Source organism: Solea solea, chromosome 6, assembly GCF_958295425.1.
Source record: "Solea solea chromosome 6, fSolSol10.1, whole genome shotgun sequence".
Taxonomy (NCBI): Eukaryota; Metazoa; Chordata; class Actinopteri; order Pleuronectiformes; family Soleidae; genus Solea; species Solea solea.
Genome location: NC_081139.1, coordinates 23,231,384 through 23,244,181, shown reverse-complemented (window position 1 = coordinate 23,244,181; position 12,798 = coordinate 23,231,384). Strand labels below are relative to the sequence as shown.

The following is a 12,798-nucleotide window of genomic DNA, read 5'->3' as shown; positions in this document are numbered from 1 at the left end:
TTTTTTGTCTTATGTTTCCTTCTCTTTGTCTTTCTCCGAACTGGACAATAGCAGATACACACAACTTGTTTTTATATCTTAGTGAAGACAAATCATGGACATAGAGCATTCTCTAGCCCTTAACTATAACCTTAACCATCACAGCTAAGCCTAACCTAACCCTAAAACCAGGTCTTAATCCTAAAAAAAGCCCCTTAAAGTTGTGGGGCGCTGACAAAATGTCCTTTTTATAGATATAGTACAATAAGTATGAAAGGTGGAGTGAAAATCTATGTATTTTTCTTGAAAACAGCAACAATAATAAATAGCATTTTGTATTTAAAGAGCAGCAGATTTTTAAAGCCCCCTTGTCCCTGAGCTCATTCCCTGAAGAAAAAGCCCGTCCCCTGTGCTCTCACCTCTCTCTGTTCCCTCTGCTGCTTGATTGACAGCTCCTCACTGCGGCTCAGTTCTCGGCGTGCGTTCGCGAGCTCCGCCTCGAGCTCGGCCATGCGGCTGTTCATGTTGGCCGAGTGCTCGCGGCACTGGGACAGCTCCTTATTGGTCCGATCCAGCAGCTCCTGCAGTTCAGACGAGCGGCTGCTGTCATCGTGAGCATCTATGGAGCCGTTGGGAAGTCTCTGTAAGGGAGACAGCGCAAATTAGACGTACAGTATATACACGTGGTCTCATGAATGGTGTCTGAGGACTGAGAAACATGTTGGGGGTTGATAAAATTGGATGCCCTACATAAAACAATGTTGGTTTTTATGCATATGAGGATGGGTTGTGTGAGGCGAAGCTGCCATGTTGATGTTTTGATGCCGTTTCACTTCTCTTCACAGCTCAAAACGGATACTTCCAGGGCCTTAATTAAACAAATCTTTGGGGACACATATTCGTACAGGCAACACAGTGGGCAGTCAAAGTTATTAGGACCCCCTCCACACCCACATGTTCCCATTTTGCCTGCTTATGAATACCTTACGGGAACATAAGCGCACACGCGAAGAGCTAAATGTTATGAAGCCGTGTAATAAAACACCACTGGTGATTGTGCACACGAGTTTAGCCACAGAGAATCATTAGCTTCACTTCCAGGGACGTTGCACGTGCAGAACCCTATTTGACTGACAATCTGTGACAATCAGTGGGTACGACATGGACCAAAACACTACCTCCAGGCAGGGTTCTAAATCTAATTATCAGGAAAAGTACACAAAGCAATGATAAGTTATGATGTTTTGAATAAAAGAAGAAAAATCCCCCCTCCAGGATGCCTGTAGTAACTGTCTGTACGGCAGTGGGTGATAAATGATAAAAGTCCAGACGGCATTTATGTTTGCACACTTCACACTGAGACATGTAAACTACACTATTCTTCTCTTTCAGATTCTAGCAAATCATCTTAACCACCTGTGGCCGTCCTGTCGTCGTTCCTCTGCTCCCTTCCTTTTGTAAAAGCCACTCATAACCTCTGTTTGTCTGTGAGCTGCATAACTCAGAGAGTAAAACATGGATTTTAATGAAGTGTTCAGGTTATAGCCCGAGGAAGAAACATATCTATTTCATCTTATTTAACACTCTTTTCTTTGCTTTGAACTATTGAGTTGATTCATATTTTTGTGTGTTTGGAATTTTGTGTTGAGACATTTCTTTTCATCCCTTTTGGAATTTTGCATAATTTCTGCATAACTTTTAGTACAACAAACACAAATATTTGAAAATAATTTGGTGGTGATCTGTATTCAGGTCCAGATTCAGGATTCTTGAAAAAAATAATTAATTAATTGTACCTTGAAGGATAAGGTGTTTTTTGACTTTTCCAATGATGAGTCAGCTAAAAATGACAGTATTGTAGTTTTTTTTCTTTCTAGTGTGCAACATAGTTTTGATGTGGGTTCATAAAAATCCCAAAGCTGCAGTTATCGCCAATGACACATCTGACAAGTGTGACCATTGTCACCTCTGATTTTTGAAAAGGTGATAAAACCATTGGTATCATACGGCCCATTTCCACCATGGTCCCAGCTCGCCTCGCCTCGCCAGGTTTTGGTTTTCCACTACAAAATAGTACCTACTCGACGTGGGCGGAGTCATCACTGCGCGGCTGCATGAAACTGCTGTGACTTTGTTTTACACGCGACACACACACACACACAAACGAGTGACTAGTGACTTGTAAAGCAGTTGTTTTCAGTGTAGCTGAATCATTAGAATCAGTTAATTAAAACTATTTTGTTCAGTGCTTCCTCCATGACCGGAGCACAGACTCCGTCTGACACAGTCACTGGACTGAAATACAGCGGCAGGGTTTGTGATGCCGGTCGCGATCAGCAGTGCTGTCGCTAAATACACCAGACTCCTCTGTTAAATATTGAGATTTTGGACATTTTCCCTGGAAGTTGTTGGAGATTAACCCATGTTTTTAGGATTGTTAAGTCTTTTTAACTGATGTACAGTTCGGCATTGTTCGGCTTGATTCTTGTGTCGGGCGTCTCTTCCTGTGACAACACTCTGACCAATCAGTGGCCGGCAGTCTGACGACGTCATGCATAGCACCTACTCAGTGCGCTTAGAACCTTGCAGGTACTAACATAGGACCTGGTACCAGGTACTATGTAAGTGGAAACGCAACTTAAATGTGCCGCACCGAGGTGAGGCGAGGCGAGCCGGTGGAAACACGCCATTAGAGTACGAGACAATGCAAACGTCAAAGTTTTTGATTGTAGAAAATATTGATCATCTCCCTTTATGTTGATGATAGCATTTTGTACGTTACAGACCCAGAACATTCTGTAATCCAGCTACATGATACAACTGAGCAATTTGGAAAATATTCGGGATATAAAATCAGTTTGAATAAATCCAATGCTAATCTTTTCGCCCAGACTTTGTTGATAATTAGTTGAAGTTTTATGTTTAATATTTTGATAAGGGGCTTTAAGGATATCATTTATAACATCTGTTGAATTCAAGATATTTCACTGTTGCTGTTTAATCTTTGCTTTGTGTTTTATGCCAGATTTAAGTGAAAATAGCTTTAATTAGATTGTCTAATAATCATTGGAGATTATACATATTTGTCGTTTGTCTCTCAACGAGCAGCTTCTCACTGATAATCATTATTGGCACGCTGATATTAATGATTGATGTATGGGAAACACTGCTATAATTGATCAAATTGAATTGTTCTCTAAATTATTATTATATATTCTTTTATTTCTCTCAGCCAAAGAATAAAGAGTTTCACTGTTCCTTGGCTGCTGGCTCATGAGAAGGAGAATTCCAGCCACATACAAACAGACTCAGCTGTGAATTGACCCAGACACGGTTACATAATGTGTTCCTGTTTTCAGGGTGGGCCTCAAACCAAAGAGGACAGGGCTCGAACACAGAGTACGAGCTACTAACGTTATCCGAATTGATGCTGCATTTAGCTTCATACCCCTGCAATGGATATAAAAATTGTGTATGAGTAGATGTGTGAAAGCAAAAAAAAGCATGCAGCCAGACATACAGTATACTACAGACAGACAGACATGGAGTAGAGCACAGAGCAGAAAAACAATCACACAGCCAGGAAGACCTTCCATGTAGGTTTGGCTCCATCTGCTCGCTCCATTGAGTCACTCTCCTTCCTTTGTCTCGCCACGTTCAACTGCAATGTAGATTAAAAAGAAAAAAAAAGAATCAAATAAAAGAAACTCACACATTTAATACTTTTTCTTCTTTCCCTATTAAAAGAGAGAACAAAACACAGAATCCCAAAGGGAAGCTTTGCTCTCAGGCTGCCAGCGGGCTTCACACAAACACGCGCTACATTTTAGACGACTCCAAATATGAAAAGTCAGAAAAGAGTAGGGTTTTCTTTCACTGAGGATCTACTTAGCTTTAATACTGAGTGATCAGTGCAAATTAGCACACTTGAAAGGTCCAGTGTGTGACATTTAGGTGGGTTTACTGGCAGACATGGAATATACTCTGCATAAATATGTTCGTAAAAGAGTCTAATTATGTCAAAATGACAAAAAAAGAGAAGAATTTGGTATCTGTAGCCTTGAATAAGCGTGTTCAGTTTGCTTTATGGAGGCCACCATCTTGTGCTGTCTTGACTCTACAGCCTCCCCAACATGTGAGCTTTTCACTTTTGAAAGGCTAAGGCTTACGACGCAAATAAAGTAAATAAAACTTTATCAACATAAACCCAATGTATAAATCAATGAAGGATACATATAGTTCACGGACATGCTTAGGAAAAGGAATGGTGAGCATCCTTGTTGCACTCCGCAGTCTCACTCATTCTTAGACACTGGACCTTTAACATAATGGATTTTTATCTTATCTTAACGCTTAGAACACAGAGCATTTCCGCTGCTTTTTTTCTATTTTACTATGTTAGAACGTACAGTTAATACAGAGGCCATAAGAATGTGCAATATAGAGTGTCGGCAATCTGATGAAACATTTCTTTCCTTTTCACCAGCTATATAAACACACCTGAGGAAAAAGTAACTAAAATGTTTAATATCAGATTGAACTATGTCACATTTCAAAGTTCACTTGGCTTCTGCACAATTAGCGCTACTTTATATCACTACTAAAACTGTGATATGAAATGAATGAATAACCCCCCCCCCAATGACGTCCACATAAGGAGTTGTGTATTATTCCCATGGCAAATTACCATGGGTGCACCTGCGACACAGATCTGGGTTGAAAACTGAGAGCGATCTACAGTAACCACTTGTAGACCACCTGTAACCACTAACGGCAATGTTGCATAATGTTGCCTATTGTCTAGTGCCATTGTTCTCAAACAGTGGTGCATGTACCCAGTGGTACATGAGCTTCCTCTGGTGGTACTTGGCGGAAATTCTGTTCTACTGTATCTCTGTGGGATTTTGACTAGAGTGCATAGAAAATTAAACAAATAACAAAAACAACTGCGACTGATGCGATGGAGGATGAAGAACGAGCAAGTAAAGCTGACCGTGTTCACCAGTAGGGTGCGAAGAGGGAATACTGGGCTTAGTGGGAGCAGGAGTTCACATGGAAGGATGATGGCGTGTTGTTGTGTGATATGTGAAGAAAAGCTAATATGAGTCACAGAGGGTGCATTAATGTAGAAAACTGCATTACATGATGACACCACGGTCATTTAGAGCGTGACGATGATGTAGAAAACTCTCAGGCTGACTGGAATGACGCAGTGAAAACAGAACAACATTAAAACGTCTGTCTGAGAAAAGAATCAGAACCTAACGACAATGGCCTCGTCAGCAGTCTCTCTCCACCTTGATGTGTTCGATTATTGACGAAAGCACCAAGTTTAATGTTGTTCTGTCAAAATGACGGACAGCTAAAAAGTAGCCAAAGAGAGTGAGAGCTGTCAACATCTTTTTCTCTCTCTCTCCGTCTGAGTAAACAACAACCACGTGACGTTTTCTGTCAGAGATAAATCAGAAAGTGAAGTCATAATCACTTTTGTGGCGGGGGGAGACAAGCGAGGCGCAGCGGAAAGCATCCAGCGTGTATGTTTGAGTGTGTACCAACACAGGAAGACGGAGCCTCTGTCTTGCCCATAAAGACTGTTTAAGTGAATATCATATCAGACAGGAGGCTTCAACAGATGTTTCGGAGCTGAACAGATGTTTCGCAAATGAATAACCACAAACACACACACACACACACACACCTCTTCCGTGGTAGAGGAAAGCTGTCCCTCCAGTGTGGCCACCCTCTCCAGAGCCACTCGAAGTCTCTCACGCACCTGAAGAAACGGGTAAAAAGAAAATTCAGAAAGACAAAGACGAGCTTACATATGAGCTCAAATCTAATGTGGACCTTCATGAATAAGCCTATAGATAGAGAAAAAACCCATAAGCCTTTAGTTTGAATATGGCACGGATCCACTGTTTCTGTGAGCTTAAACCATTTGTGAGCAAAAAAACAGCCTTGCAAGATCAGGGCCGCTGACCCGGGTCCTCAGAATCAGGAGGTCTAGCAAAGTCTCAGGTACCGGCTATAAGGTCAAGGCAGCAATAGCTTTATTTTAATAAGAAGCAGTGAAAACCGTTGCTGGAGGAAGCGAGGCGGCGGAAACGCTCTTGTGCTGATGATGGGAGAGTTGAACCTGTCTTCTCCACCACATCAGGTCTGGACTCTGTGTTGACCAATTCACATGTGAAAATGATATATCAAGGTAATCACTCATTTTTTTGGGCACATTATATTGATCATAAACCTAGACCTGATCAACTGAAGTAACATACTACACCCAAATTATTGTACAGTAGGCACTATTAATTTTAGGGTCAGACAGTATATATTGTGTACATATGTTGTGTTATTTGCAAAGTAGTGGCCACTGTCCCTTAATTCCAGCCGAGAAAACAAGTTGTTTTATAATTTTTCTGATAAGTAAATGACATTTTCTTTCTCATCCGCCTCCACTTGCAGCCTCACTCTGGTCTCGTTGCTGTTTGCTGTTAATTAAAAAATCAAGTCTTTGTTCATTTTTCACATTAAAAGCCTTTCGGGCAATAATCTCATTGCTTTCATGGAGGACTTTTACTCTGGAACTCGGGAATTGGATTAACGACGAGAAAACCAACAACAGAACCAAATTCATTAGTGATGAAGGATAGAAATTCTGTTTTGAAAGTCTTGTAGAAGCAAAATGACGTCCCAAACTTGTTTTATTTGTGTGTGTGTATCCACCTTTTCATCTAGGGCCTTGTGGTGTTCAAACAGCGACTTCAGAGCTTTCAGGACCTCCACTTCGCTGGAAACTCCAGATGGCGGGGGTGCCTGTCTTTTCACCACTGTCATCCTCAGACTGCGCTCGTGACGAGACACCAGACACTCCAGGTGCTCCAACAGCAGCTACAGCACACACACACACACACACACACACACACACCAAAACCGACCAAAGAGAATATTTATTTCAAGCTCGGAAAACTTTATGTGCTTTCCTCAGCGTTACTCACATGCGCACATTCCTCAAGTAAACACACACACGTACCCTGGTGTTGTTCCTTTCAGCTTTCAGTTCAGATATTTCCTCCTCTTTCTCCAGCAGCTGCTCCCGGCATATGTTCAGCTCCTTCGTCAGGGTGGCAAACTCCTACACAGCACACACACACACACACATATACAGAGGTTAATGTAATACTGTATCAGTGATCGACATCTGCTTTTTTTTGTGAAACTGAGCGGCTGTAAAGTTATGTGCATACATGAGGCGCCCTGCTTGACCAATTCTTTCTGTTGTTGGGCACAGGCACAGGCACGAAACACTGCACAGGACACTGTTACCTTATATGAGAGGAATACTTTATCAGCCAGACTTAAGTAATGGAAAGTTGAGCTTGGTTTCTCCACAGAGAGGCTGAATTGTAAGTGGTTTCCGTGGTCTGCACAGGTGGGACACTGTGTTATTATCTGATCTGCATAAATACAAGCTCAGCTCAGCTGTGCCACTCTGACCACCTCTGGGATTTGGGAGCCATAAATTAACTAAAGCAAGCACAAAAACACGGACTTTTTTTGTTTAAATGCTTGACATAGGTTTTCCTTTTCCTTTTTCATACCTGCAGCACTTATAATGAACTACAGATGTGAGTGAGTGAGTGAGTGGGTGAGTGGGTGTCTGTCTCTTTATGTTGGCCCTGTTCAGGGTGTCCCCCGCCTTTCGCCTTTCACCCTATGTCAGCTGGGATTGGTACGACCCTCATGTGGAGGATAGAGTGTCAGACAATGGACGGAAGTCCTTATAGACTCTTTGTAGCTTGGACTCAGGGGGGAGATAATGACATTGAAGGCATGTCATCATCCCTTAGACTCCAAACACTAGAGAGGGTGATGGTGGTTGATGACATAAAAGATAAAAAATGATGGATCTGATGCTGCCGCGGTGACAGGGATGCGGAGGACATGCATGCAGCAGCGTGAAGGTAATAAAGCAAGAAGACTCAGATGAGTCGCTGCGCGGCGGGGCAGATGACAAACACCTGATCACTCAATTAATAAATCAATAAATGACAGCAAAAAACGCGTGAGAGAGGATAAAGACAGGATAAATATAAATACCGCAACAGGAGCAAGCAAAGCAGGAGAGTCTTACACTAGGCCTTCATTATAGTGTCCAAAAAGTCAATACAAACACAGCTGAGGGACCTGAGAGCAGTGATGGAACACAGGAGCAAATTCAACTCCCAGTCATACTTAGATTTTATTACGCAGGTTACCGAAAATGAACTCCTAATAGTGTGGTAAACATGTCCTTAACTTAAAAACAGTAAGATTAATTGATGCTCCTTCATGCTAAAACTGGTGAGTGTAGATGTTCGAGCGTAGATGTTGACACAGGAGCGGTTTAAGTATTCAAATGGATGCCTGTGGGCCACATGTGGTCCCACCAGAAACTCTGTCTCTCAAAGATTCTTACATAAATTCCCACAGTAGCAATGACCATGAATGCAGCACTCGGTTAAAGGAACTTTGAGATTTGAGAGATTCGTGGGTCATGACATTATGTTATATTTATAAGAGAAACAAATGCTGTGGCTAATATTGTGAGCCTGTTGGATTGTATGCACTTTGAGTTGCACTTGACTCAAATATGACAAACACATTTATTTTAAATTTAAAACAGTTACAGTTAATACTTTGCACTTTTTTATGCACTTTGAGGTGTGCGAAGGACAGGTATGACCAAAAATTGCTAATACCTCAGACTCTGTTCAGGGACAGTTCTTTTGCATGCACCTTACGTACATTTGCGCTGGTTTGAAATGTGTCATCGCCTGCTGCTTACAGGCTGTGGAAAATGTCTGGCCTAGCTCATGAGGCCCAACTGAGTTTGTAATTGAATCGCGCGGCTTTATTCCAACGTGATAATTCAGTCATCATCTACAGTAAAAGCCCCATGTCTGCCTTTAACTCAGCGTAAATGCTATGAACAGCTGTTTACCTGCTTATCGCTTAATTATGACAACATTATATGCATTTTATTTAATAGTTGTTGATGACATTTTTGGACAGAACCAGAGTGGCTGTTTCTTCCTGTCCCTAACATCACTATGCCCTTTAATATTATACAGTAAGTGAAAAAAATTACAAGATATATACATCTCCTGTTCAGTGCCTCAGTTGGTTGAGTGTGCAGTAGATTGATTCATGTAGTTTCACTGCGTCTCCCACAATATTCAAGCTAACACCTTTTTCACAGCTCTACAAACAACCACATATTGCACATTTGATGGGTATTTTATGTGCTTTTTGGGCTGTAAAGAGATGGCTCCATTACCTTTAATAGTTGGGGAGGGCACTGTGCTGGAACTGCAGCAGTATTCTGCTGTGTGTCTGCTTTTTACAGCGTATAAACCTTAATGGCATGTCACCCTGCAATTTTTCATGATGTGGCGGACAAGTCCTTTAAAATCACAGTGGTCAAAGGCATGAGGAGATTAAAGCCTGCGATAATCAAGAGATCTAAAGGTGGTGGTCCAAATGATGATAATCCGTCAATCTATCACAGCAAGACAACACTTATGCCGGGATCAGATTACACAATATGTTTCTCCTCATGAGCGGTGACCATGTCACCAGTGGCCAGATTCTTGCCGTATCTTGTTCGTATGCCTCCGACCAATCATCCTTCACGACACTGCGTGAGTTCATAGGTCATCGGGAAGGCGGGGCAAAGAGTTGTCAATAGAAGTGTTATTAACGGCATTAACACAAACCCATTTCAAGATTAACGTTCTTTTTGGCCTAGCAAACTTTGTAGTTTACAACTAGATACGTTAGAAAAATGTTAGTCGTTTGACAGCACTCGTTGCGGGTGATGCTCATGGTCTTGTGCTCAGACACAGAGGGCAGTATTGACGATCTGTCCTTCAGAGAGAACTTGCGGTAATTCCTCTTTGCCATGTTTATTTCTTTATGATCAGATTGGTCAACGTCCAGGAGCACGTGGTGGGAGATGTTAGACTGGGCAGGAAAATAGAAAGAATTCTAACTATAGCTAGATTTGTCATCTGGCTGTCACAGATCTCTGTTCTTTGCACTGAAAATGGGCCTGGCTGGATTTGTGGAGTCTGATGCCGGCAAAGGCAAGTGCTCGAGTTAAAGAAGTCAAATCAGTTCGAAGTGATCCTCACCAGCCCGTTCTCACTCTGAGAGCATCCCTCGGCTTGGCCTTCCAGACGCACAGATTAACCTTCCGTGTCAGAGCAGCTGCCCGGAGTGTCCATCCACATTTTAACATCACTGTGAGCATCATGCTGGTACTAAGCAGTCACTGACAAGGATTTATAATTTGTGATTTCAGGGTTTTTACTAAAATGCACATTTAGCGTTGGATGCTATTCATTTCCCTACTGTACACTAATAATATAATAAGTCTGTAAAAATATCAAATTGATGGCCCAAATCGTGGTGAATAGACAGCTTTGAATTCACGTAAATTCTGCCTTCATACACAAAATCCATAATCAAGAAGAAACTATGAATACCCCCTTTTCACCAATTTTTTTTAAAAGTTCGACGCCACGGAAAGGAGGGTCCTTCCCTTAGCCGTGAGTATTGCCCTCATAGAAAATCCCTTGATATTAGTAAAATAAAAGTCTGTTTGATTGTGAACCAACAGTGAATATCCACGAAGCCTAACCTGGATATGAATCCTAACCCTAACTTCATATCCTTCTATTTTACTGCTGCTCTGCAGTGAGCATCAAAAATAAATGCACCACCAGTGAGTTTTCATTGGAGTCAACTGAAAGCCCAGTGCGTCTCTCTCAGACGTGGAAGGATATCTAACGGGGGGGGGGGGGGGTCCTCACACTAGTCTCTTCAGATCAGCAATACAAAAATAAAAAAATGTAGTCCTTATTTTTGTACTTCTTGTACAAGAAATATTCCAGAAACTTCCCAGCTGCTCTACAGACAGTGAATTATGTTGTCAGTGAGCATTAACATTAATCCCCTTGCTCATATTTTTCTGTTACTCTGTTATTATCTGTTTGCCACCAATGACACACACACAAGACGTGAAGCCAGTCGTGCTGCAGGTACAGTGACTGTCACAGCTCCTGCTGCAAGTTCCCTGAGCTTCTCTAGCAGATATAGGCTGTTTGTTTACTGAACTGTGTGCATTTGTGGGAGTGCATGTATATATATATATGTGTGTGTGTGTGTGTGTAATGTGTGTGCGTGTGCGTGTGCAACTGCGTGCGCATATCATATGAACATTGCTAGCGTTTCCAGTGAGTTTGGCTTTAGTCCACCCACAGGCTTCTCTCTGCTCGTCTCAAAACAGGTGCACACACACACACACACACGTTCTCGCACAGCATTCTTACTGAGGACACTCATTGATATAATGCATTTCCCAGCAGCCCCTTACCCTAACCCTTAACCATCACAACTGAATTTCAAACCCTATCCTAAACCCAGTTCTAACCCTAATCCTAAATCCAAGTCGTAAACCTCAAAGAGCCTTTGGTGACAGACAGCCAAAATGTCCTCACCTTCCCAAAATGTCCTCACTCTCTATAATTTATTAGTTTTTGGTCCTCACTAAGACACCCAAACAACAACAACAACACACATTCACAATAACAAGTATGGAGATGGATAAGCAAATATTAAATAAATGAAAGAGCGAATGAATGAATGTAAAATATTTCAGCTCTTTTCTTTCATCTGACTGCACTCCACTCTCTCTCTCTCTCTCTCTGCACACACATACCATTTTTTTTCTTCTTCCATCCTTTAATCCCGAACTGCTTAAGGAAGTGAAGAGGAGAAATCCCTTTACAATGTCTGGGCTCAGCAGTGTTTGGTAACCACTTTCTATCTCATATTGTGGTCGCAGGCAGAAGATCAGCCTTCCCCCAGAAGCCTAGAACCTTCTTTCCGCTCTATGTCATATATTCGCCGACAGATGTAAAGGTTGTATTGTCAGAGGGAGAGAGAGAGAGAGAGAGAGAGAGAGTTTGTATTTTCAAAAATGTAGTGTCTATCAATTTTCTACAGCTTTACGGTGGCTGGAACCAATCCTCCCTGGACTGTTCGCCAGGTCATCGCAGGGCCATCGTACAGAGACAAACAACCATTCACTCTCGCATCTATGGTCAATTTAGTGTGAGTGGTCAGTGGTCATAGAGTGTTCAGTTTGCCTAATTTGTGATAGGAAGCCTGAGAACCCGTGAAGAACCCATACACACACTGGGAGAACATGCAAACTCCACACAGAAAGGCTCTCAGCCGAAATGTTATCCAAATTTGCAGTGAGGCAACAATTCTAGCCATTGTACCATCGTGTGACCACTATATTATGTCCGTCCATTCATCCATTGTCTAACGTTTTATCCTCCACATGGCCCGAAATGTGGGTGTACACCCTGGACAGGTCACAAGTACCATCGCAGGGTCAACATATAGAGACAAACAACCGTTCCACTCTCACACTCACACCTACGGTCAGTTTAGAGTGTCCAGTTAATCTCGGCACGTTTTTGGACTGTGGGAGGAAACCGGAGAACTCGGAGCGCAAACTCCACACTGGGATCCAGACGAGTGACCTTCTCGCTGTGAGGCACCATGTGTCTTTTGAAATAAATAAATGTCTGTTACATTCAAGCCTATCTGCTCCATGTGACTCAGTATAACGGTGTTTAGATCTTGTGTCCCCCGGCAACGCAATGCTAGTTTGCCGTCTGCAAAGAGGTTGGACAGAAAACACAAAGAAAACGTTCACGAAAGGTTCTAAAAATGAATTCTCCCGCTCAAAAAACACAGGACGTT

At 42.2% G+C, this 12,798-nt stretch overlaps 1 protein-coding gene across 4 annotated transcripts in view; it reads right to left on the bottom strand.

The window, feature by feature from the left end:
* ppfia4 (PTPRF interacting protein alpha 4) overlaps positions 1-12,798 on the bottom strand; it is a 74,705-nt gene that overhangs the window by 19,842 nt on the left and 42,065 nt on the right. For all 4 annotated transcript variants that reach the window (XM_058631349.1, XM_058631350.1, XM_058631351.1 and 1 more), the window contains 5 exons: positions 7,010-7,111; positions 6,703-6,867; positions 5,678-5,752; positions 3,569-3,640; positions 399-620 (listed from right to left, as the gene is read on the bottom strand). In XM_058631349.1, the coding sequence (XP_058487332.1) occupies positions 399-620; positions 3,569-3,640; positions 5,678-5,752; positions 6,703-6,867; positions 7,010-7,111 (636 nt within the window). The remainder of the gene's footprint in view (positions 1-398; positions 621-3,568; positions 3,641-5,677; positions 5,753-6,702; positions 6,868-7,009; positions 7,112-12,798) is intronic.